This window comes from Neolamprologus multifasciatus, chromosome 22 (assembly GCF_963576455.1).
Source record: "Neolamprologus multifasciatus chromosome 22, fNeoMul1.2, whole genome shotgun sequence".
NCBI classification, from domain to species: Eukaryota; Metazoa; Chordata; class Actinopteri; order Cichliformes; family Cichlidae; genus Neolamprologus; species Neolamprologus multifasciatus.
Window position 1 is genome coordinate 13,587,529 of NC_140459.1, and position 27,357 is coordinate 13,614,885.

General features: G+C 41.7%; 1 protein-coding gene across 1 annotated transcript; it reads left to right on the forward strand.

The window, feature by feature from the left end:
* Positions 1 to 5,649: 5,649 nt before the first annotated feature.
* chrna11 (cholinergic receptor, nicotinic, alpha 11) lies at positions 5,650 to 27,112 on the forward strand. The gene is made up of 10 exons (XM_085149548.1): positions 5,650 to 6,821; positions 9,507 to 9,646; positions 9,983 to 10,027; positions 11,199 to 11,308; positions 11,395 to 11,474; positions 13,687 to 13,854; positions 13,935 to 14,129; positions 16,233 to 16,319; positions 19,822 to 19,931; positions 21,333 to 27,112. The coding sequence occupies exons 1-10, from the start codon at positions 6,770 to 6,772 to the stop codon at positions 22,065 to 22,067; spliced, it is 1,722 nt and encodes a 573-aa protein (XP_085005674.1). The 5' UTR covers positions 5,650 to 6,769; the 3' UTR covers positions 22,068 to 27,112.
* The last annotated feature ends 245 nt before the right edge of the window (positions 27,113 to 27,357 follow it).

The window sequence follows — 27,357 nt, forward strand, 5'->3', positions numbered from 1 at the left end:
TCGGGAGACAATACAAAAGTTCTCAAATTATGTTGTCGTTTTAATAACAAGCTGCTGAAAGGATATATGCACATCTGCAAGGCTTCAAATTAATTCAAGCTTGCTGCCAAGTGCTTATAAATCCTGTCCGCTCTAGCTGGTAGCTAAGTATGTCAATTCTTCTTGCCTGTGTGGCCAGTAGCCAGCACATCTTCAATTAGTCGCTTCTCCTGCAAATCATCCTTTGGTTGTTAAGAAAGTGAAACCAAGCTGGGGAATTTGGAGTGCATTAATTGCTCTGGATGGTAAATGGCAAATCTGCATCGTGGCCTGAATCTTTTAGTGAGTGGGAGTTTATCTTCTGGACAGGATATTAATTACTTAAGTCTCATCTGTTGGGAAACATTAGTTAACCTAAGATGCACACATTGGTCATACAGTTTTATTCTCAAGGTTAAACATCTTGTTTATGGTTATAGAGTCTGACATTTACTTTAATACTAGCCACTTTATTAGGTTCACTTGTTAAACTGCTGCTTAAAATAAATATCAGCTAATCAAACGGCAGCAAGTCAATGCATTTAGGCAACTAGACATCATCAAAATGCAGAAGTTAAATCTGTGTATGAGAATGGGAAGAAAGGTGATTCAAGTACATGTGATATGTTTTTTTTTTTGTTAGCACCAGACGGGAGGGTCTGAGTATTTCAGAAACTGCTGATATGCTGGGATTTTCCCTCACAATCATCTCTAGGGTTTACAGAAAATTATCAAAAAAGAGAAACTATCTGATGAGCAGCAGACCAGGTCAGAGGAGAATGGGCAGACTGCTTCGACCTGTTAGGAAGGCAACAGAAACTCAAATAGCCATAATCCAAAAAGTTGCATTACATCACACTCACTATTCAGCCGAGTATTCTTAGCTGTTGAAATGTTTCCTGCCAGCAAACACTGGAATATGTTTGCACATTTGTTCCCTGTTGTGAACAGCCCTCCTTTACTTTGTAACCACTGCAGCATATAAAGACAAAAAATTGCTGTCAGATCAGCTTCAGCCCCTTAACTCAGTCATTCTGTGCCAAACTGTTTTGCTCTGAACTTACCACTTACAATCAGCAGTGCAGTTTGGACTGAATTTGCATAAATGTCACCCACACACGCAAAAAAATTACAGGTTTTAGTCCTCCAGTTAATGGCCTGAGAGATGAATAAAAGGCATGAATGAAACGTACCTGAAACAGCAGCATGCTGGGCGGCTCAGGAAGGAAACGCTTATAGATGTGGTTAATATATCCTGAATAATCTTTTGACTAATCCAAATATGAAGACATTTAAAGCCTCTCAAGTGATCTAATCTTTTTCCTTTAGCAAGTTAGTCAGTCTGAGATGAGCATTGCTGTGTCTTTATGTCTTTATAGGTGGACAGTCTTTCCAGTAGTGCAATCTTAAGCGAGTCCATACACAGCCCAAGAGTCATTTCATTTAACAGTAAGTAAAAACAAAAACACAATATGTTTATCGTTTATTACTTTATTAGGTACACCTGTTGCAAGGTTTTTGGTGCCAGACGGGTCGGTCTGCTTGTATCGTGATAACACACATCTCACAAAGCTCAAATCATCTCAAATTTGTTTCTTGAATGTGAGAGTGAGTTCACTGTACTAAATGTCCTCCACAGTCACAAGATCTTAGTCCAATAGAGCATCTTCAGGATGTGATGGAACAAAAGATTAAAATGTTGGATGTGCAGCAAACAAATCTGCAGCAACTGTGCTACGAATTAAAGAAGTTTTAAGGGCAAAAGGACGCCCAATCCAGTACTACAGAGGTGCACCTAATAAAGTGTCCAGTTAGTGTATATTTAAATGGACAACATATAATATTGGGCAAACCTGTATTATATTACATGGCAATTATTTATTTTAGAAACTTGAGAATAACAGTACTGAACAGTAGAAAAATACTAACCCCATTGAGATCAGTAAAAGGTAAAATGTTTTAAAAAGAAGCACAATCTACAGAAAAAATGACCCAGAAAATAAGGAGATATTTAAAAGATGTTTTTGACAAAGGATAGATGTTGTATGATGTAAATATCAAGCCAAAAACCTCTGAGTGATAGAGCTGTGATATTTAAAATTAATAGAACTTACACAGTTGTCATTTTGTTTTTTATATTTCCTCTAGTTTTACTGAAAAGTGCCAATCAACTCACTCAGTCATATACTACTTTAGGTGCTTCGATATTACTGTGCTATGGTTTTGCTATTAAACTGTTTTTTTAGTAGCGTCACTAGCCAAAGAAATGGAAGCCCTCTGCTACTTGACTCCTTATTGAAATTTTGTCCAGAGTTAAGAACTGAGCTGGTAACCCTGGAAAAGTCAAACATCATTGATTGATCAATAATTGTACTGAAGTTTGTTGACACAGGTTGCCAGTGGTGGAAATGTGCATTTTGGCATTCTATGGTATGTTGTGCTAGTTTATTGTTTTTCCATGAGGACTGTAGAGGTCTGTGAATTTCAGTTGGCAACTGCCTGCATGAGGTTGGGTCTGGCTCCTGAAATTCAGAGAAATGATCTCTAATTAAAAAGCACTGCACATGTTTGAATAACCATTTGATTATTAAAACACCTTCATTGTCCAATTGGGGTTTTACCTTTTGTCGAGTGAGAAAGTACAAAGCCTGCCCTTGTAATCAGAGATCACCCAACGTCTGGCTTGAACCCACAACTCTGAGATTAAGAGTCTCATGCTCTACCATCTGAGCTAACTGGGCTATGTCATAATATAATAAACATAATTTTTCCATCTGAAATATGTTTTTCAGAATGCACTCTCCTTACAAAACTCAGTAGTTTGAATGGCCCACATGTGTGTATGCATGCCTCACAATTTTCCATCTGAAATATGTTTTATGATTTTTAGGGGGGAGGCTAAAATTACTCATTGGTCATTGATATTAGATTAAACCCCAAATACTGTGTAAAAGATAATGAGGTAGTTAGTTCAAATTTAAAAAGCTAACATAGTTCTTTAGAACAAAAATATATTTTAGCATGGCATGTTTGATGATGGCAATACTTAAAATAAGAGTAAAGCTAAAGGATAGGTCCAGTGTGCTTTCAAACGGTCCTAAAGTAAGTAAATACTTATACGCAGAATATAAAAAACTAACATTATATATAGGAAAAATGTTAATTTTATTTTTTTGTCCTATAAATAACATAACTGAAATAAACAATACTAATAAATCAAGTAATTGTTAAATGTATGCTTGTTGATGCTTCAGCCGCTCTACTTTATATACTGCTGTACAACAGCGTGTTGTGTTGGGGGTCCTTCAGGTGAGTGGTGGTGTCATTTCCTTGGGGCTGCTCCCTGCTGCTAGACATCATCTAGGACCTCACCGATAATGCCACACATTCTCTCCAACTTCAAAATAAGGTCAGAGAGAAGTGAAATCTACCCCCCCCCCCCCTTTTTTTTAATGGAATCACTGGAAAATATGTGCACTCAAATAAAATTAAAGAGCTTGAATCAGTTAAATGCAAATTTAACTCAAGTCATCTGGCTCTGTCACAATATTTATTGATTTTAAACCAAACCTGACAAGTGATAGGTAGATGTAATTAAGACGCCAGATCATAAACGATAAATCATACGTGTCTCAGACGTCTATTTTACAATAAATGGGACAGTAATTTACTAAATGAACATCAGGCTATATTAAATAAGGATTAAAACTAGACACTGACATCCTAAACTCATAAGGAAAGTGCCCACTGAGACTATAAATCAAGTGATCAGCTGGCTCCTTTTCTCGCAGACTTCTGTGCATCTGATTTCTTTTTAAAGCAGACGAGTCGCCCCCTGCTGCTCAGTAGAAAGAATGCAGATTTAAGCCACTCGGTGACATCGCCTTTTTTCACCCGGGGCAACTTCCATCTTAATATTCAATCAAGGCTGCTCCCTGACTCCCAAAGAGAGATGTGGAACAGATTTTTACATTGAATGCTCTTCCAAGCTAGTCTAGTGCCAGGCTTGGGATTGGCACTGGACTAGCTCGTGACCGCCTGAGGCTGTGTTTGTGTCTCCTCCTGTCATGGATCTTTAGTGTTGGACCCAGTGTTTTGTATTTTTTAGAATCCTAACTTCTGTTTATCATTAAATATATTTGATTCTTAGTTGGTTTAGTTTTTCCTCCTTCCTTCTTTAGTTTTTTATCTTACCTCCACAATATGTCGAGTCCTTGTTCCCCAGTTTTTCCTTATCCTTAACTGAGCTTGCTTTTCCTTTGTATTGTGTAAAGCAAATACACTAACCACTAAACCAGTCTAGATGTCATAAATGAAGCTACAATCACATTTTTGATTTTGCTGCATCAGCTGTGATACTTCATTGTGGTTCATTGTGAGAAATAAAAGGTAATAGAAATACTAAGCCGAAAGAAGTACTCTTAGACATCACTTCATAACATTTTATAGGATTAGAGTCCAGCAGCTGCAGGGCTTACCGGGACAGGATCAAATTGTCCATTAGAAAAGAACTCCAGAAAAAAGCCACTCTGACAAATCAGACCTCACAGGAAAATAGATGTATGTGCTGCTCTTGTCGATAACACACTATTAAGTGAAGGGGACGTGTCAGCGCAAGAAAGGGCCTAATCCAATCAGCAGAGTAATTAAAAACACCACAGCACAGCAGCCACTAAGGCTGATGGCTGCATTGTCAGAGGCACCATTCAGCATGTAGCACAGAGGGGGGGATAAACAGTAGTCATGCCAGGTCAAAGAAATGGCCATCTCACCACTGCTGCTGTGTCATTACATTTACAATCAGGAGCTGCACAGTTAAAAGGCAAATATTCAGAGAGTGAGAGAGACCAAGAGCACCCCATGATGGCCATAACCCTGGTTCTCTTCATTCCAGCCGCCATAATCATTAATATGGCTTTAATTCACATCCTGCTCTGTGTTTCTATTCACTCGCTGGCATTGTTTCCTAATTAGCCTTCTCTTTATGGCCCCGACTCTCATCATCTTCTCGTGCCATTTAGCCCAGTTTCTTCCTTGTTAATTACCACCACCACCTCTCTCTCCACCCAGCACACACTCAGAGGCAGAGCTGCCGAGCTGCAAGCCAGCGTGCAGTAGGAAAACACACCGCCAGATGTCACCCACGCTTCAATGCCTCCAATCTGTATTTTTATGAAAGCTAATGGATTTTGTTCTTGGCACCGTGTCACACTCGGTGCTGGTGAGTGTGTGTTTGTGTGTGTTTTCTTCACCAGGTTAACGCAAAAATACATAATGCACATATTTAAGCAGTAATATTTGCAGGGATGCAGAAGGAGCAACAGGATGCTTCTCCTCCTCCTCTGGTGATACATTGCTGGGGCACACCATGTAGCCTCGCTCCACGCTTGGTGCAGTTTGCCGTGCTTTAGCCGGTGACTTGGCCATCCTTCTTCTCCCCTCCGAGGGCCACTCTCCTTCCTCTGTGTGCAGCCGAGCATGAATCTGCAGCTCGGGAGGCGCTCTGGATGTGTGTGTCAGGCTGCCTGGGAAAGGGGTAATTCCGAAGGGCAGTAGAAGTAATAGGGTAATCTATTATACAGTCCAACTCTTTTCTTGCCCCCACCCCGCCCTCCTCTTTCTCAGTCTTTCAGTTTCTCGCTGCCTCTGCCCTTGCATCAGCATTTCATGAGGACAAATGAGAAGTAGGGTTTAACTATGCACATTCCCGCTGCCCTCCTGCAGAGCCCAGCACTTTCTCAATTAAACCGGAGTCTGTCTGCCCCGCAGGATTCAAAGCTCACCGAGCGACGAGTGTGGGAAGCTCACACACAGCAGACACAGTTTCCAGCCCAGCAGTGCGTGATCACAGCCATAACCAGCCCGTGTTATTATATATGCAGCAAACGGCAATATAGTTTTGACAGGTGCACACGTATAGCAGGCACAAAGCAAACATAGTCACAGTGGGAACACTGTCAAGGGAAGGATGTATGACATTCCAGGGATTTATGAAGGATTCAGCTTTTATAGTGTGAGGGAGAAGTTCAATCTAGCGATATGTGGGGCTGTATGAGCAATTTGTGCAGAAAAAACTGACACAGAGTGGAAAAAAATCACCATAATGTGCATTTTATCAGTTTACTGAGAGAAGTATAAGCAGTTATGTGTTAACCTTGGTGCTTGCCACGTGAATTTATGCACGCGTTGAGCCTATGTCAAACATTTTTCACCCTGCTGCATCAATCAGCCCCTTTTTCCCCACTTAAACTCCTTCTCCTTAGTGTTAAGAGCACTTAAAATCGTGTGCCTCATCAGTTTCTATTGTCTTTAAAAAGGTCAGCCCACAGTGATAGGGCAATTAAACTCTCTCCTTCCTCCCATCCGTCCCCACACTTCACTGTTTTATCGTCAAACCTTTCACCCCATCACTGACATTTTCTCTCTTCTTCTCTCCATTTTAGTCCCACCTCCCAGAGAGACAGAGAGAGAGAGAGAGGAGCGAGAGCACAACCAGCATCTCCTCCTCCTCCTTTTACTCGCCCTCTCTCGACTCCCCTTCTTCCAGCACACGCTTGCACTTCTTCCCTCTGATGCTGACTGGATGCAGACCGGAGGATTTCCAGCAGCTTCCTGAGTCTCTGCTCCTTTCCTCCCTTTCTTTCCTCTCTGTATCCCCCCCTTTTCCCTTTCCCTCCTCCTCCTCTTTTTTCCAACATCTGAAGCTTCTCTTCTTCTGCCTCCTCTCTTTTACCCCTTCCACACCACCAGGATGTGGCACTCAGTGGCTCTGCTCCTCTCTGGATTCTCTGCTTTGATCCACGGTGAGCCTGCCTGCATGTCTCTCTCTGTCTGTCTTTCACTCGGTTTGCAGCAGCATTTTAGAGGAATTTGGGCGCTGGAGTCCACGTTGCTGATGCTTGATTTACAAAGTATGCAGTGGAATAAGAATAGCAGGAAGTAGGAAAGAGACTCCGGGAGAAGAAAAGTGAGACTCTTGCTCACCTGTTTGCTTTGTTTGTTTACGTCTTAACTGTGCTCATGTTTTCTGGATGTTAGTTTAGCTGAGAAACGGGGTTGGATGCCTCTGCGTGAGATGTTGTAATGGGCAGATTGACATCTAGTCAGCACAGCGATATGCCAGATAGAAAAATGGAAGCAGTTTTTGCCTTGGCTCTTTCTGCACAAATCTGTGTGGGGCTCTCACATGGAAAACCTGTCAGAGATCAAATGAATTGACGTATAAATTGGCTCTTCCATCTCCATCTTGCCTCTCCGTGTTGTGGACATGTTGCTGCAGCCGAGCCGACGGCGCTCCGAGCAGCACAAGTAAAAGCTGAACATAAAGGCTGACAATTGATTGAGAGACCTGAGAGGAGAGCGGGCAAACTTTACCAACAGGGAGAAGTACCAGCAGTGAAAAAGTGTTCAGTTTGTTTGGTTTCAAAGACTAAAAGCTGGGAAACATGAAAGACAAGAAAACCGAGGAAGCGAAGGTTTCTGACAGTATTTGGGCACACGGATTTTTAAAGAAAAAAACATTCAGGGAATTTTCATTACTTGGCAAGCTTTGAAAGGAAACGCCACCACAAGTGCATGTAAATTTGTACTCTGCACCTCTAGGGTTTAATCCTGTCATATTCCCAGCAGCGAACTTATATAAGAGTGTAATATATAAAAAAGAATTCCTCCATACTGTTCAGAGTACAGGCTGCATCTGCTTTTCACAGCAGTTTATTTGGGTATCAGCACGCCGAGTGACATTTTCACTAAACAAACAGTTCCTTCCATTTCACGCACAGCATACCGCATCCCGGCAAATAAATTTACCAATTTACCTCGAAAATATAAAACTTTATCAGTATGAAATGCACAGACTTTCTGCAAGATCCAAATCTTCCACGTATTTTTCTGCAGGTTCTCAAATCTTTTCATGCTTTTAGTATTTTGATCATATTGACATGATAGCATCCCACTGATGCTGCAGATTTGTCGGCTTCACGTGTATGACTTGAACCTCTCATTCCACCACATCCCAAAGATGCTCTATTGGACTGAGATGTGGTGAATGGCCCATCGTTTTCCAGGTCCAGCATGTTGTCTGTGTATATATGCTGTAGTGTTTGGTTGTATTGAGTTACTGTTGTCTTCCTATCAGCTTGAAGCAGTCTCTGACATCAACATGACCCAGGGAACTGCTGCTCACTGGATATTTTCTCTTTTTCGGACCAGTCTCTGTAACCTCTAGAGATGGTTGCGTGGTGTAAATTCCAGCAGATCAGCAGCTCCTCCGATACTCAGACTCAGACACCTAAATCACAATGCTTATCCATTCTGCCAGCGATTCGCTGATTTGCTTTAACAGGTGTACCCAATAAAGTCGAGTGTACACACATTTCTCTTTTTAGCTTTTAACATTTCATCTACGAGTTTCAGAGTTGTAGTTTAAAAAAGAAATTCCCACACTGAAAATCTGACACATGATTGATAAAAATTTGATAATTATTTCCTGTATGTATATTTCACTGTCACCTCACAGCTAGAAGCCTGGTTCAAATCTACTTGGTAGAGTTTGCATGTTCTTCTTGTGCCAGCGTGGGCCTCAAACATGCTTGTTAGGTTAATTATCTGCAAATGTGGACGTGAGAGGGTTTTGTTGTCTGTGTTGACCCTAAGACTGAGCTGCAACTAAGGGAGGGCGCTTAGTTGAATAATCAGCCAAGGAAATGGATGGATGTAAGCGTTGTATAAACAGTAAATTAGAATACAAGTTCTTGGCTAAACCTTGGGTGTGTTATGATGGGTATACTGAGAGGAAACAAACAAACAGCTACATGCACACAAATAAATGGCACATTTGTGGTCAGGGTGATATTTTCTCACTTCTTCTATCAACATCTTAATTCAACATTTTAATGTGCATTACCTCTGAGCTTCTCAAACAAACGTAATTACACATTAATTAGTGCCAGTTATGCCCTGATAAGGTTTTCCTACATTTCTAATTAGTTCCTGTTTACTTAATGTTCTCCACGCTTGCTCTGAAGCTTTCTTCTCTTTGCTGATTTTTCTTCCGCGTTTTCAGCATTAATTTGAAATATTTTATTCTGACTGAGGAGCTGGACCCTTCCTCAGTGTTACATTTAAAGCCCAGATAAGTGATCACTTCTATTTCTGCTAATTTCATCATTAAACCTGCTCCTCATGCATTTCCTCCTGTCTTCTTATCATTTCAGTCATGTTCTTCCAGATGTATTTATAGATAAGGAGGCTGAAATCCTCAAGGTTAAATCTTCTCATTTGATCAGCAGCCTGTTTTTTTTTTACATTTGTCCCCCCAGTGTGCTTTTCAATGGAGTTTTTCCTAGAATTTTAGAAACACACTTTATAATCTGGTTACAGACCCACTAAAAGTGAACATAGAGACATTAGAATCATCAAATCTCGCTTGCTTCCACACATGAGCATTATATCAGATTCAAACATGAGCCCTTTCTTCTGCCTTTCAGTATCATTGCAGGGCCCTCATCAGAGGACTCTGCTGAAAAACCTCCTGAAGGACTACAACCACATGGAGCGACCAGTGGCCAACGACTCCCTACCTCTCAATGTCTCCTTCAGCCTCAGTTTGATACAGATCATGGATGTGGTAGGCATCGCCGACTCATTTGGGGGCTGTTGATTTCTGACATCAGACAAAACATTTTAAAAAGGATGAATTGAGATCCTTGGATTAAGATTTTGTTTTTCATGGAGAACACTGAGCATTTGCTTGTTTGCAATTAAAATGGAAATTAGACTGAAAAAAACAAGCATTGAGCATGTAGTTTGTTTATGCCTGAAACTGTGGTATTAATAATGCGCCATTTTTTTTTCAAATATTTGATATTTGTTTGTGGATTTATGGTTTAAGAGCAGCGCTCACACCTCTTGCCTTGTGGTTTATATGGCAAATGATGATTTAAGTGGTGTAAATGTTTTGCAGGATGAGAAGAACCAGGTGTTAACCTCTAATATGTGGCTGCAGATGGTAAGGACCCCTGAGAGACTCTGAATATTTTGGGGTGATAATTTTTTTTAATTGTATTCCAGCGGCAAAAACAATTTTTCTCAGTCTTTAACATGCAAATTAAGGTCACCCTGAAGTCCATGTATCATTGTAATCACTTCAGCGTGGAGGACCTAAATGTAGACACAGGATTGATGAACATAGAGAGACATAAGATGAGCAAAAAAGGAGAGAGGGAAGACTATAATGCAAAAAGGATTGAACAGAAGTGAATTTAATGAGGGTGGAGAAAAAAGACAAAAGCAGGAATATCTGTGCTGGTTCTCAGTCATCCAGGTCATGGCAATCCAAGGAGCTTGGAAAGCGACTGGACTTCTTTAAGTTTCTTGAAGACAGTCTTAGAACTGAAGAAGCATCTTGGATGAGAGGTGAAAACGTCTTCAAGAAACTTAAAGAGGTCCAGTCGGGCTTCTTTCCAAGCGCCTTCGATTTCAACGGCAGGAAATTAAAAAGAAACTGCACACTGTTATCAGAATAACACAGTAGATGGAAGAGTGCCCTCCTTTTATCTTCTGTTTTATTTTGATGAACAGTAGAGGGCTTTGGAAATACACAACATTGCCAAAAGTATTCATCACCCATCCAAATCACTGAATTCAGGTGTTCCAATCACTTCCACAGCCAGAGGTGTATAAAATGTACTTCTACAAAAAGTGAATCACTACAGACCTCCGAACTTCATGTGGCCTTCAGATTAGCTCAAGACCAGTGCATAGAGCTTCAGGGAATGGGTTTGGGAATAGCTGCTTCCTGTTCCAAAAGCACTGCGCACCAGTGCACAAAGCAAACTCCATGAAGACATGGATAGTTTGGTGTGGAAGAACTTGACTGGCCTTGAGTCCTGACCTCAACCTGACAGAACACCTTTGAGATGAATCACAAATGCATTTCTGGAAGAATGGTCAAGAATTCCCACAAACACACTCCTAAATCTTGTCGACAGCCTTTCCTGAAAAGTTGAAGCTGACATCATATTAAACCCTATGGATTAAGATTTGGATGTTACTTAAATACACGTGTGCGTAAAGGCAGATGAGCAAATACTTTTGGCAATTTGTGTGCAATATTAGTGTGCAATGATTTGCCTGCAGGTTGTTGGCTCAGACAGCATGTCTGTGTTTGTGTGTTGAAGAATTGGTACGACCACTATCTCCAGTGGAACCAGAGCGAACATCCTGGAGTGAAAAATCTTCGCTTTACCACAGATCAAATTTGGACCCCAGACATCCTCCTCTACAACAGGTAAACCCTGCATAAACCCCTAAACGCTCCCCTCGTACGCGCGCACATCAACAAGTCGTGTCACTTCTTCCCCTGTCCTTCCTCAGTGCAGATGATGACTTTGACTCCACCTTTAAGACCAATGTTCTGGTAAACTCCAGCGGCTTTGCCAAGTATCTTCCCCCAGGTGAGGCTTTCCGCATATTTCTCAGATTTTAATCATCGTTCCTGCTCTCCCCATCGCTCATCTCCCTCCTTATCCCCTCCACATTTCCCCGAGGTGCAACGGCAGCATCTCATTCTACAATCGAGTCATGTCTCCCTACTGTTTGTACACTTGACATTAATATTTTATCACTGTAAAACAGCATCCCTAGTTAGTCACTGGTTACGGATTCCCAGCTCCGTGAGTAACACCTATAAATAGGAGACGCTCACTTCCTCTGCTTCCTGCCTTAACCCAAATGCAAGCCCACAAAAGTATAGACTCCCCTCTCGTGTTTCCACAGGCCTTTGCTTTGCAGTTTCTCAGTCTTTTCGTTATACACCAGATTATCAAAGCCTGAGACTGAATCCCATCTCTTGGGGTGAGGAGAGAGCGACTGGGAGGGCCTGAAAAGACTTTTTGAATAAAAAGTCGAAGACTGCAAGCCCCAAAAGCCATCCCATGAGCTGCTGCTGAATGTAAATACAGCTGCTTAATTCTTTGTCTAGGGTCAATTAGTGGAAGAATACAAAGATACGATTTGGAAAAATATGTGAAGGAGTGGTTTGGTGTGTGTATTTTATTAGTAAATGAGAAAAAGTAAGAAAAATCAAAAGAATGAGAAACAAAAATCAGCTCCCTGACACATGCCTGGCTACAATTCCTGTTGTTCAGCTGGTTATTGTCAGTAAATAAGAGGCAACAAGTTTGTGGGTGTCAGGCATGGAGCGGGGAGCTTGACACACAGTAAATAATTCAGATGTGGAGGATCCCAGATGTCTGCTGCATGCCGTCTGAATAACTCCTCTTGCTGCAGAGGTAAAGGTGCTGTGTTGTGTTAATGGCCTAACAGGAAACGTCGTGTAACAGGCTTTAGCTCATATCTGGACCGGATGACATTTATAACAAGGTAATCTTGTCTCTAGGCCTTGAAATGCTCAGAATGATGGAGTTTTATTTTGGGAGCCGTACGCGCTGCGAGACAGATTGTTCCAAGCTGCAGAGAAGATTCTGGCGCCTTGTTTGAAGGTGTTGTTTCAAGGTTACTGGATATATTCGAGAGGCAGGCTGCAAATATGCGTGTGCAGATCCACCTCTCTGTTATTCAAATCTATTTTGAAGCACAGAGAGGTGGATCTGCTTTAACTTGATCGGTGTACGTTTTGATTTTAGGGCCTTAGGAGCTCATAACTGGAGTAATTAAAAAGACACACTCAAGAAGCAAAGGTTGGAACCTGAGGTTAGGAGCTGGATTTTAGTGAGTAAGAAGTGCAGGGAGAGAGAAAATCTATACCTTCTACTCCATTTGGTGATGAACCTCTGATTTCCACCTGTTAGCCCCCTTTCCCTGCTGTCATTTACTTCCACAGGCTGATTTGCATGTGGGCAGGCTCATAATGAACGTCTTTGAGAGCTGCAAGGCTTCACTGGCATTTTGGTTCTCTGCACTTGTGTGTGTGTGTGTGTGAGACCGTTTTATTTCAGTAATTACTTTAAGAGCTGCAGCTCACCAGCGACCACAGCGAGGATCATTGCAATTTTTCATTTGGGGGTGGAAGTGCGTCTTTATGATTTCTTGGTCACTTATGCCGTGCATATGGGAGCGGTTGCATTTATTATTTCTGCATAATAGAAGTGGGAATCTGATTATGGCACTGTGCACAATCTCATTTTTCAGTGTCATCGTTGATGTTTTCTTCTCTAGCTGAGGCTTAGCTAACAGCTGTGTGTGTGTGCAGGCAGAGAGCAGAAGCAGCATTTGTTCACAGCAGAAAATATCTGAAACCTGTGAGTGACAATATATATAGCTGCCAAGTTTTGTTTTTATAGCCATCTCTTTGACGGGAGCTTGTTTCTAATCTAGTCCTTGCTTTCACTTCCTCAGCCTCCAAACTAAATTTAAAAACTCTCTGTAGACCTGCAGGGTGTTCATAAAAATGCTGTTGCAGTGTGCACCTTTGGTTGTGATGTAACATTTTTCACACAGTTGTAGAAAGTTAAAAAAAAAAAGAGGTCTTGAAGTGAATGAATGATTCTCTAACAAGGAACTTGATATTCTGGACAGACTCCCTGCACTAAACAAATGGTCCGGCTGTACATCTTTCCCTTGTCACCTCTCCTCAGGAAGCGGCGGTTCATTGTTGTCATTTAGTCAATTGATTGAGGAGCCCCTGTGCTTTTGTCCTTTTCTCAGGAATCTTTATGAGCACATGCAATGTGGATGTTCGCTGGTTTCCTTTTGACATTCAGAAATGTGAGCTGAAATTTGGCTCTTGGACGTACGATGGCTGGCTGCTGGACCTCCAGATGGTCGACGCTGACATCTCAGGCTACATGCCCAACGGAGAATGGGACCTAATAGGTGAGTAGGGAAAAATGTTTGCATTGCATTCACTTTTATTCAGGCATGAGCAACTAAACCAGTTTCTCTCCTACTTCCAGGAGTTCCTGGAAAGCGGAATGAAGTCTTCTATGACTGCTGTAAGGAGCCCTACACGGATGTGACTTTTGTTATTACAATAAGGCGGCGAACGCTTTACTACGCCTTGAACCTTCTCATCCCATGTGTGCTGCTCTCTTCTATGACGTTGCTCATTTTTGTGCTGCCTGCTGACTCCGGGGAGAAGATCTCATTGGGTGAGTGGATCAAAAACTAGTTTTAAAAGACTTCACAGAAACATGAACCCCCCCCTCCCCCCCCCCCCCTCCAGGGAACTGTAAAGCAGGTAATCATGAATGCATACAATGAAAGCTTCAAGTGCAAGATGCACACGGTGTAAAGACCTGAAGGAAAATAGAAACTTCAAGCACATAACTCACTACAGAGCCAAGCTGCTGTAATACATGGAAGAAGCGAGGGGTCTTCTATGAAAAAGATGGCGCCTCAAAAGCAGCACATGTGGCCATGACTTTTTGTAGTTTTTCATTGCACTGCTTTCAACTTTCTCCAAGCATGTTGCTGCAAATGCAGTAAGACTTCCAAATGTCCCTTATATGATTGAAACGACTTGCAGGTTTTACACAGTGTTCGGGCTTTTTGAAACGAATGTATATATTTTGTAAAAAGAACGTGTCAAATATGCAAAAATCTCCAACTTGCTCCCGGGTTTGACTGAAGTAGTTTATAGGCTGCCAAAAACTGAGCTCACAACAAGCAAGCCATCCCGGAATAAATTCAAGAAAAAAAAAAAGAATTGAAGGAGTGGCACTGGAGACTACGGGGAGCCATGAAACAGACAAAGGGGAGAGGGGTGGGGAGCTGAGAGAGGAGAGGGATTACAGGATAAAATAGAAAGATGAGAAATGCGAGGAGGAGGAACACAGACCGATGGGTGTGGGAGGGAAGCAAAAAGATAACACCGACAGGAGAAGAATTCGAAAAGGATGAGAGAGGACAGCACAAAAGAGAGAGGGACGACTGATGAGGAGGAGAAGGGGAGAGACATCCAAATCGCACAATAATGGGCTGGAAGAGAGAGAGAGAGAGCATTGCCGTGATCAAGCAGCAGCTGCAAATATGTTTTAATATCTGCTTCAACCTGTTTAGAGATGACTAATGTTCATCTCCTCAGGACATTAAAATAGTCCAGATTTCACGTTATCTGACATTTATAGAGCTAAAGCTGTTAGGCAACTAATGGAAGAGGGAAGTGGTTGAAAATTTATGGCTGTATGTTTGGGAAACCGATTAAGTTTTATAAAGTAAAAATAGAGAAAAAGTCTCAGCTTTACATTTGTTTAAATCTAATTTGATTGGTTCAAGATTTTTTTTGTGTCACTTTTGAATTTTGTGAAATTTTGCATAATTTTTTCCACCATTTATTTGACTAATTGTTTAAGAAAATAGAAGATTGCAGCTTGATATTGCATTAAGTTCACCTTGATAATTGGATAAATCCTTCTATCTAAATGCTCTTTGACTCATGTCTGCTTGGGAGGCAACAGCATTGTCAAAGCCTAACCTCACCCCCGATGCAGGATGCATTACGCAGCATTTCTCCATAAAAGGAGGAGGTGGGGGGGGGGATGCCAAGCCTTACACACACGGACAATTAACCTATTGATGTAATTAAAGCTAGTGAATTGATTGGGGGGAGAGCTTACACACTGGCTTCCAGAAAAATTCTCTGTCACTTCACTTGATGGAGGAGACGCGTGCACTGAGCGGCCGGGCCGTTAGGGTTAGAGGAGCATGCTTTTAAAAAGAATAAATGTCATATGTGAAGAGAAAAAGCGGCATAAAAGACGCATTTTTAATTCACCTAATATCCTTAAAGAGCATTCATATTTTATCTCTCGGCCTGGGAGTTTAATTGAATGCCTCTGAATGGGGACAGTTATGCCAGCAAAGCACTCCCTAAATTCCGTCTGCTGGAGACGTGAGACAGATTGCGTGGCGGTGGATAAATGAAGATGGAATTGCGGGAGGGTGTGAGGAGTGTGTTCGCGTGCACACCGGTGGTGTTTGAACACCTTTAAAAAGGGTTATGTGCTGTGTATGCGGAAGTGCTTTTTTTTTTGCTTTAGAGGTGCACAATGCCAAAAAAGTGATTCACTGTACGAGCGTTAGCCGGTCATTTACATAAATCGAACCCGATCTCTTCCTGAGTGTGACTATTTATCAAAATACCAAACAGACTAATGCAGTTTCTCAGAAGTAGACAGAGCGACTGAGGGGAGGAGACCAAACCGCTGGATCGATCGCCTAACAAAATGTATCATTTTTCTTTCTATCTGCAGGTATCACCATCCTGCTGTCTCTCACTGTTTTCATGTTGCTGGTCGCAGAGATCATGCCAGCCACATCTGACTCCGTCCCTCTCATAGGTATGTGAAAGATGGATATATTCATAGGAAAAAGAATCTGCTGCCATCACAACATACAGCATTAAATCAGGCTGTCTGACTCACTGGAGATACTGCATGCAGTTTCTATCTGATGGGCACGATCGATACTTTGTGCTTGTTTTTTGTTTGTTATAATTGATAGTTAGCCTGTGGATGCTGAACATGTTGATTAAACAGTTAGGTTGATAATTCATTGGGCGAAGACACATTTTTTTTGTAGTTTCGCCTCTGTGCGTCACCTCAGTGGATTTTAAACCAAACAATTAAGATGTGATTGAAGTGCAGGCTTTAATTCGAGGCTTTGATTCTGGGGTTTTTACAACAAATTTAAATGAACTGTTTAGGAACTACGGTAATTTTTATACACAATTCCCCATTTTTAGAGGCTCAGGAGGAATCGGACAGACTAATATAGTTTTAAATATCAGGACTGTTGGAGTAAAATCCAAGACTCAACTCTAGAACCTGTGAACATCACCAGATGTTGTGATTCCTCCCATGAGATGCTCTGCTGGGCGTTTAGTGCAGCCACCTTCAGTTGCAGGCCTAAACATGCTGTCTTGGGTTGAGATCAGGTGACCAACCATTTGAAGAAAATCCCATTTCTTCTCCTTGAGAAACTCTTGGGTTGCTTTAGTAGTTTGGTTTGAGTCATTGTCCATTTGCACTGTGCAATCCACTTTAGGCTGACTCTGAGCAGGGAGTACAGGCCTGTACACTTCACAATTCATCCTGCTGCTTCTATCAGGAGTCACATTGTCAATAAGCACTAGCAGTCCAGTTCAATTGGCAGCTGTACATGCCCATGCCACAAGATTGCCTCTACCTTGTTTGATGTGGTAAATTTGGATTGATGAGCTGCGTCTGTCCTTCTCCTTACTTTTCTCTTCCCATCTTTTAGGACAAGTTCATCTTGAAGGCTCTGCTGATTGTAGATCAGCATCTCTGAAAGCCTTGGTGACTGTTAGGTGTTGTGAACTTGTCTTCTGTGGTCTGTTAGACATTTCGGTGTTGGCCAGTGCATTCCTTCTTTTTAAAAAACTGTTATTACAAATACTGTGTCCAACAAATTAGGGACCTAACTGTAGATCAGGATTTCTCAAGGTTTCAATGACCTAGTGTCAATTCAGAGGGGATACACAAGTGTCCCTGTGACCATTCAGATGGTGTTTTTGTATGCTGGACTGGTAATGCTTTCAGGTTTACAGGTTGTTTTAATTCATTAGCTGAGTGATGCTGCCTTTTATACTTTGCTTTCAAGGCTGAAACGGAGGAAGTATGCTGTCGTCTGCAACGGTCTTCCTGCAGTGCAAGAGTATAACATGAACTATGAATGGATGAAAGGAACATTACCCAATTGCAGGCTGCACAAAATGTTCCCAACAGCTGCTGTTCTGATAATCTCAGAACCCTGAAACTACATGAAAAGCTACCAGAGACAGTAGTTCTCACTTAACCGTATCTGGCAAATGTCACACAAAATTTCAGGGCAATTCATCACATAGTGAAGATATTTAAATTTGAACCACAGTAATGGACCATCTGTCCAACAGCCAGGTTTTTCACAGATGACTTTACAATGTACAGAGGATTTTTTTTTCTCGATCCACCTCTCATGTATTTAACATTTGCTTCCAAGGAGCCAGGCTCTCTTTTACCTGACAATTTTCAGAGGAATGGGATTCTTTGTGTTTTTTAAGCCATTTAACAGTAACCTATGTCTCATTCAAGCATGTAACAGGCTTCTAACTCCAGACACAAACCCGTGTTATTCTTATACATAACAGAAAACTTCATTTAAAATTTATTAGCAGCCTGTTGCAAAAACACATACATTGTTTCCATTTAATTACCTTTCAATCTAAAACCAGGGCCAAAGATAACACAGTTTGGCAGACATAAAAGAGTATTTTTGCAAAAAGTCATATTCAGTGAGGTGTTAGCTGAAAACTTGGCATTTCTCTGGATGATGTGCAGTGTGTTCTAAAACATTTAAGGAAACTTGACAAGTGGAGGAAAAAAGAAGTGACCTAAAAAAGGTATCTACAGCTGATGAACAGTATCCAAAAGCCGTGTCCTTAAGAAATAGGAAAAAATGCAGCAAAGACCTGAAAGAGGACCTGAGAAATGTGTCTGACCCTTCGGTTGATCCATCTACTGTTCGCTGGACCCTCATCAGAAATAGTCTGAGTGGAAGAGTGGCTGTCAAAAAAGGTATTCTTAGGGAAGGGAAACGGGGAACTGCAGTGAAAATCAGTGGCAACAGTGATCTTGTCAAAAACTTGTCAAAATTGATAAAATTATGAATACACAAAAAGTGCAGTCAGGTTTTGATCCATAATGCAATACCATCTTGAAAGTGTCTGATTGACAACAACTTCATCTTTCAGCATGACAATGATCCTAAACACACTAAAGCAGTAAAACCACACCTGGATAGAAAAACTCACAGTGCAGCACCATCAGTCATGGACTGACCTATCCAGAGCCCGGACCTCAACATTATTGAAGCAGTGTGGGATCATTTTGACAGAGAACAGAACAAAAGGCAGCCAACATCCAAAGAGGAGTTTTGAATGTCCTTCAAGAAGCCTGGAGAACTATTCATGAAGACTACTCAAAGACACACCAAGAAAGCTTCCCTAAGACAGAAGAATAAGGGTGGTCATACCAAACACTGACTTTCAAGCTGTTTGAATTGTACAGATTGCCTTATACACTTTATTTCCATGGATTTCATTTTGCACATTTTAATCAATTTTTGCACCTATTTCCCATTTTCATTGCAAAACATGGAGAATTGAGGGATTGCTCAGGACTTTTGCACAGTACTGCACTACAGGAGACCAGAAAATCTGCACAATGCTCCCCCCCAAAAAAACTGTAATCACAGGATTTACTGTGGCCACCTGCTCACCTTAAAGTTTAATAGTCTAAATTGATTGTGGGCACGCTGCTGGAAATTATGTTTAGCGAGCTTAGACGGCAACCGACACAGATGCAAGGCCATCTTTGCCTGAAGACACAAATCCTGGTCATTAAAAACGTAAGAGAAGAAAAAAAAAGCAGAGTCATAATCATTAGTGTTTTCCTTTCTGCTTGTTTTTTTAATTAGGAGAATCTGCTGTGGATTTAATCTGTTTGATGATTTTTCCCCCAGGAGTATAAACTTGGCAGAAGTTGTGTTATGAAGACATCCACCTTAACAAAAACAGGAACACACCATCCTTAAAAATTCACATTTTTCTTGAGAATCCCATCATAATGTGTTTCAGTGAAATACCTCATCTTGCTGACCTTAGAGTCCTTGAAAACAGACATTAAGCCATCATTTTGTAGATCTTTTACTTCTATACAACGATTGCCGGACTGTTTCCTAAATAACAAGCTGTAGCAGATACTGTGAAGTTCAGTGAGGCAGTATAGGAAATTACGGTGCGACTTAAAAATGAAATATTTTACTCTCTCCCACTCCTCCCAGGTCAGTACTTTGCCAGCATAATGATCATCGTTGGGATGTCAGTCATCGCCACAGTGGTGGTTCTGCAGTATCATCATCACGATCCGACCGGAGGAAAAATGCCCAAATGGGTGAGCCTAACTCCACAAACATCATCACTTACACGCTTCGCTGCTTTAATAAGAGATCGGTCTTTCTAATTTACGCAGATATATTCAAATTAATCATTTTGTTAATCTCTGTTCAAGCTTTGGTATCATTCTTCTGCTCTGCATTTTCAATAACATGTCATCCATTTGTTAGCTCTATACCTGTGCTCCTCTGCCAGTTTTCTTTCGCTTTTTATTCTCCGACTTCCTCGGCTGTGACTCATCCAGCAGTGTCAGTCTGCCTGAGTGTGCTCATCAAATGCCTCACCACAGACTTCAACAGGAGTGCATTTCAAAGCACTCTGGATGTGTGGGAGGATTTGATTTGGCTCATTCCTTCTTCTTTTTTTTTTTATTTTCCTCGCCTTTTTAATAATAAAAAATTCATCAAGCTTTGTTTTAACAAAAGTTTTGTCATAACGTGAATTTTTTAAAACGTGAAAAATGTTGAAAGAGGGTGTGAAATGAAAATAAATGTCATGTAATGTAATATTAACCAACATCTTAAGATGTATTTATCTGGTGATTTATGTGTAGACTGCAGAGATGAACTGACAGGCCTGCAGTTTTCAATACATGTGCATCAGCTTTACTGCATGACAGCGCAGATGCTCGATGTATCGACACAATTCAAGGACGCTTTGTTGATGAATGGCTCGTTCAGACAGTCCAATGGCCAATTAACAGGCTAATTGATGTGGTTCAGATGAGGGCATCGAACCAGCACAGTTCATAATTACAGCCTCTGAAAAAAACCTTCGTCAATGCTAGCAGCAACAGAGACGGTTACCTGGCTGGTAAACATACTCTGTCGTGTGTAATTGAGCAGTCATCTGGACATTAGCTGCTCATTAGATGCCAGACACCCATCTGGACTCTGCTGGGCCAGAATGACTTTCAGGGGACCTGGAGTCTTTTTTGTATTTTTTGGGAAAGCAGAAGCGAAGGTTTAAATTTGAATAAGGTCTTTATTTAAACACTGTTCAATGAAACATTACAGCAAACTTGTTAGAGTCATAAAACAGCAATGTGAGCACTGCTCTCAATATTTCCACAGTTTGAATGTATGCCTACCTTTCTAAGTTTCCTCTCTGTGGGGAAGGCAGTCAAAGAAAAAAAATCTTTTCCTCAGGCGACCCTGGTGAGGATCTTATACTTCTACAAGTGCAGCTGCAGTTTGAAAGAGACAAATAACTGCCTATTAGCCCAGCTTAACTGGCGTTAGGTGCAGGTCAGGATGTGTAGCTGCTTTTGGTGCTTTGTGGCTGCTTTCTTATGTTTTCTTTTACTTCTTTGAGTGCCTTTATGCTCTGTGCTCCCTCGAGGCCCCCGCTGTCATCTCTACATATCTCAGTGTCCCTCTCTCTCTCTCTCTCTTACTAGGTGCAGCTCGTTTTGCTGCAGTGGGTCGCATGGTTCCTGCGGATGAAGCGCCCGGGTGAGAGTGACGACCCAGAGCGGCCACCTTGCGCCCCCCACCTGCGCCGCTGCTCCTCGGGGTCACAGAGCGGAAGCATCCCTAACCCTCCGGACTCCCTCCACCCGCTGCACCCACAGAACCTGGCTCCCCTCCAAACAGGGCCACTTCATGCAGGGCACCCCCACCTCCAGGCTCAGACGAGTGCTAACAACAACGGGAATCTTCTATATATGGGTTTTCAGAGCATGGACGACCCCTCGGTGCTCCCGGAGAGCATCCAGAGAAACAACATCTCAGCTGGGCCTCTGCGAGTGGCGGGAAGCCCACCTCCACACCTGCCGTCACAATTTTGCAGCTCCCCTCCACCGCCTACCCCTAATGTGGAAACTGTAGGATGTCCCAGCACTGTCTCCAGTGGTGGGGGCTTTGGAGGAGGGGCGGGAGGTCTTGGAGGGTGCTCCACTGTAGGGATGGGAGACCCCCAGCTCCAGGCCATCCTGGAGGAGGTGCGTTACATGGCGGACCGCTTCCGGGAGCAAGATGAGACCGAAAGCATGGCGGAGCAGTGGAAATTTGCAGGCGCTGTGATTGACCGCCTCTGTCTGGTGGCATTTAGTGTTTTCAACATCATATGCACCATCTCAATCCTCATGTCTGCTCCCAACTTTGCGGACGCTATTTCAAAAGACTTTGTCTGAAAACAAAGAAAAAGAAAAAAAAAGAGGAGGAGAAGCGTGAAGGAAAGGATGAAAGAAACTAAATATGGGATAAAAGATGGAGTGGGCCCCGATCCAAGGAAACCCAATTTCCAGTGGACTGTAGGTTCTATGATTTGTGATTGCAAAGCAATCGGAAACAAACAAAAAAAAGGTTTTCTTTGCAGTACATTCTGTTTTGGAACTGAAATAAAAGAAGAAAACAGATGAAGAAGGGGATGGAGAGTGAAGGTAAAATGAGATTACGGCAAGCAGGGTGCTTTATCAGATTCTTGAAAAGGTGAAATGGATTCTTCTGGTTAATTCAAAGACTTTCCTCCAAAGTTAGGGTGAGCGCTGAGCCAGAAATGGATAAAGAAAGGGAGGATTATCAGTGTAATCCAACCTGGAGTAAGAAAGCTCTTAGAGCAAGAGAGAGAGATTGAAAGAATAAGGGTGGAGAAGAGAGAGGCAGATAGATAAATGAGGCAGACATTTTACTGTTTTATTTTCTTGAAGAGATAAGACAGCCCCAGACTCCCACATGTTGAGAAAATACTGCATCATTTAGAGTGATGTGAGGACGAGAGGGCGGGGAGAGGAGACAGAGACTTTTACAAGGACAGACAACAAAGAGCAGTCGTGAAGGAACGAGACTGCCTCTCCCACGGCACTGGCACAGTGAGGCGCAGTAAGCGGCTTGTTGCTGGATACGCAAAAGTGGACCGAAGAGCAAGAAAGCACAGAGGAACAGAAGAGGATCTCATCTATTATTCAATCGCACCCATCTAATGACCGTCAAATTGAAAGACCTCGGATAATCTTCAAGACTAATAAGCTTTTAAAAGATGAAGTCCCTCCACTGCTCGCGAGCCACTTTAAATTTCGGAGGCCTTATCTCTTTGAGACGATTGCCAATCTGCAACAATCAGCAGAGATCAAAGCTCCCCAGCAGTGTGCACAGTGTGCGGCGCTAATCATGACTGGGAAACTGAATTAACTGGTCATCAGTGATGCAGTGGCCGGTAGCTGCACCACAGCGGAGACCTGAACTGATAATAACTTACGAGGCAGTCATCTAAGTGGATCTGGCAGCTCGTAATAGGTCCAGCGAAACTCATTGGATTTCGTATTAAAAGGTTTAATAACTCAGAGGGGAGGTCAGGGTTTTAAAAGGGCACGAGAGGCAGAAAAATAGGGCGAGGGCATTCTAAATAAAAAATATGTATTACAGTGAAAAAACATCCCATCAAATTTCTGTATGATCTATTGAAAGGTTTAGAGTCTCCTCAGTGATCTAAAATGAGATAAGAGAATTTAATAGGATCATATTTTCCAGGAAATACACTGCAGTGGCATTTTGAAGGTTTATGCCAACACACAAACTACTTATATGGACAAAAGTAATGGAGCACACCTCTTAATCTTTGAATCCAAATGCTTTTAGTCCCATTGCTGCAGGTGTATGACAGCAAGCACTCAGCCGTGCGTCTGCATTCAAAAACATTTGTGAATGGGTGAGCGAGTGAATTACAGCGTGGTACTCATATTCAGTTTGTGAAGCTTATATTGATATTTAAAGATCAGCTGTAGCATTGCTGCTTTCAGCTGCTACCCTGTCACTACAGGGTCGCTGCAGCGTGTAGCTCTACATGTTTGCCGGATGTACTGCAAGGCAAATTAAAAACAACAACAACAGCAAATAGTAAAATGCTGCAAAGGCGACCAATACACAACGGAAATAGAAAAAAAATGCAATAAAAGCTCACAAAAAGCCCCAAAAACAGCTCATCCTGACAGCTAATGATGAGAATATCATTAGTATATCACAGCACAGATGAAGCCTCTGCTTCCTTTAAACGTGTCTCAGTACAGTTCGCATATTTTGGTTTCTGTCACATCCGCAGCTGTTCCATCACACTTCTGTTGGGTTTCGTGTGCTTTTTCCTATTTGCTGGTGGGTTGTTTTTTTTTTTTAAAGTTGGAGTGCATGTGAACCCTCATAAGCACCATATGGATGCCCTTCCTGATGTAATTTGTATTATTGCAGTGTAGAAGTGGAAGGAAACACAGCAACTCTGACACATGAAGTTACAGAGCGGGGTTGTTGAACGCTGAGGTGCATAGTCTGTAAAAGTTGCCAATCCTCTCCAGAGACTGATAAACCTCCCCTGACGTTAATATCAGCACAATATCTGTTCGCTGGGAGCTTCATAGCATGGGTTTCCATGGCCGAGCAGCTCTTGTAGAGGCAGTGTGCCAGTGCTTTTGTCCATACAGTGCAAGTCCAGTCAAACAACAAATGAATTGTCTCTGCAGAACGCATATAAAAGATTAATGTAGTAATCGTGATGTCAGCGATGGTTAGCAAAGTCCCCATCCCAGTCCAGAGCCTGAGCTGAGCATGCTGGCTGTTTGCCATCTTGATGATTTAAAACTGGAAGCGATGAGGAGGGAGGATGCGACTGAGAAACTGTGGGATACTGCATGCTCGTAGGGTAGCAACTTGTCAGTCACAGGACAGGCACGCCCTAATGCACACAAACCCTGCTTTATCTACCTTTAAGGACAGTGAGGGGATCATATTTTACTAAATAAACATCGTATTATCCAAGAATTGAAAGTAGCAATCACAATCATTAACTTATCAAGAGTGTTTATTGAAATCAAAGATAAAGTGAGTAGGATATTTGTTTTCCCCATAGACTCTTTTACACTGCACCTTTTAGACTCTGTAGCTTTATCTACCTTTTATATATGCTTTATATTTGGGTGTCTGCAAACAGTTTGAAGGTATGCAGAATGCAAAGTTATTCCTGTTTACAAATATCTATAGATTAATGTAGCTTCTCCTCTCCGGTCTCGCCAAAGTTAGACTTGCTTCCAATGTGCTTTCATTGTACTTGTACAGGATGTATCTAAAAGTGTTCCCTTGACGTTATATAACACAACACGAGTGCACTTAACAAGTCCCAGAACTGAATGGAAATGTAACATTGTGAAAAATACTAAAGTCGTGTGACCCTACATTTAGTCAGTGACAGCGGAGATGGGAAAGGAGAATTTATAAGTGTCTGAAATCTCAATTTGATCCTCACTATGGAGTAAGCTATACTGAAATAATGGGAGTTTAATGATGCGGGGATTTTGAGCACAAAGATTATAAGGGAAGGATGAGTCATTGAAACAGCTAGGATAGAGCCCACCTTCAACAGCTCAGAGTCTGCCAGTGTTTCACTGATGCTACTATCTGAGCATTTCAATGTGAATTTCTATGTGAGTACAATTCTAGTGCACAGCTACTAAAAAATGTTCAAACTCCCACACAAATCAGAATTGGATAAGTGGTTAAAAAAGATGGAGGGATGAATGGAAATTGTTCAAACTAGTCTGTGTGTTGCTTTTGAAAGAGATAATATGAGTGGTTGTCTATTAGGATGTAATGCAAATACAGCAAAGTCCATCATTTGATGGTCGAGACACAACTGTTATAGTTTTGCATCTATACACCACTACAGAGGATTTAAAATCAAACAATCACAATGTGACAACCACTTTTATATATATTCCCACATCTTTAGACTGGATGTGAGTCTGCAACATCCTAGAGAAAAAACCCCATCTTTGAACAGATAACACTAAGATGAATTTGTACCAGAATGATGGGAAGAAGGAGAAAAACAGCTCATAATTTGAAGCCTACCACATTTTCTGCCAAACTCAGTCGAGCGCTTCACAGTGCAAATGGATAATGACCCAAAGCAAACTGCAAAAGCAAGTCAGTGACCTGATCTCAGCCCAAAAAAGCATGCTTTTCACTTATTAAATACAAAACTGAAGAAAGTGAGACTCATTTCAAGAGAGGAAGCCCAGCATTTGGTGATATCCATGGGTTCTAGACTTCAGGCAGTAACTACAAAAAACTTTCATACAAGTGCTTAAAAATAAGTCCATATATATTTAATAATATGTTAGTAAGTCCAATTAATTTTGAGCCTCTGAAAATGAAAAAGGCTGTAATTACTAAACAGTAAATTCAAGCAACACTTGAATTAAAACTGCACTTTAATCACATATTCAGTGTTTGCTTTAAAATCCACTTTGCCGGCGTGCAGAAGTACAAAATATGCGCGGCTTTCCAAATACGGAGCCTTAAACAGACAACAGAGCTCTGTTTTAACATTAAACTGTGGATAACTTGTGTTTTCCTGCAACTGTGTGGCAGGTGTTGGATCTCACTAAGCTCACTATTGAACCATACCTTTAAACTGTAAGCAGACATAAATCACTTTCATTCAGTTTACCTGACTGCTGTGTGGGAGAATATCCTCAGATACTAAACAACCCACTGAAGGATAAAAGCAGAGTTTCTCTGTATTTTTCAACAAATCCCAAGGTTGACGCTATTTTTCTTCTTTTAATTTGAAAAAACAGCTAAGCAGTGCACTTTCTAGCAAGCGTTTTACACCGTCAGATGCACATTTGATGCTGTTTTTGCAGCAACAGAACAATGGCTGAGGGATTTACCCTGATAAAATACAACAGAGCCCGTGTTCATCATAACAGAGGAGCATGACACTCAGTGTGAAGTGTGGCTCATTAATGCGTTCCTTAAAATTTTATGACACAAAGGAAAGGAAGCTTTGACCACACAGGCAGTAATTTCAGCAGATTTGTTTTAGCTTTAATGGGACTTGATGATAATAAACAAAAATCTCCTACTTTACTCCTCTAGGACAAAATATGTTTACTGCATTACATTCCTGACCAGCACTGTCTGTGCACATGTATTTTCTCACTGTGAACTGATAGAGTGTAGAGACAGCTGTACAAGTCCTTTATAACTGCTCTCTACTTGCCTTCATCTTTTGTCTTCTCTCTCTTCCTCTTTAAAGCAAAGTCCTCTAGCAAGGCAGAAGGTAAACTTCCTGCCAGAGGGTTTACGAAAGGATGTTTTCCTTCGAGCACATACTGACACCTGAACACTCACATCTCTGTACAGAGCATTTCTCATCCTGAAAATAAAAGATTCTCTCTTTTTGTTTTTCCTACTGCCTTTGGTCTGTTCTGCTCCCTATCCTTTCGTGTTGGTGGTGGCTGGCCCAACACCCAAAAAGAAGAGAAAAATGACAGGGAGGGGATAAGAGGAGGAGAGAAAGTGCTGACGTGCACTGAGCGCTGGACAGGGCCTTAATTGATCACTCGTTCAGGAGGGAGAGAAGAGGGAGGTGGGCAGTAGGGGAGGGTTAATGGAGGAAAGAGGGGGGATACTGGGTAATTCATTGGATTTATG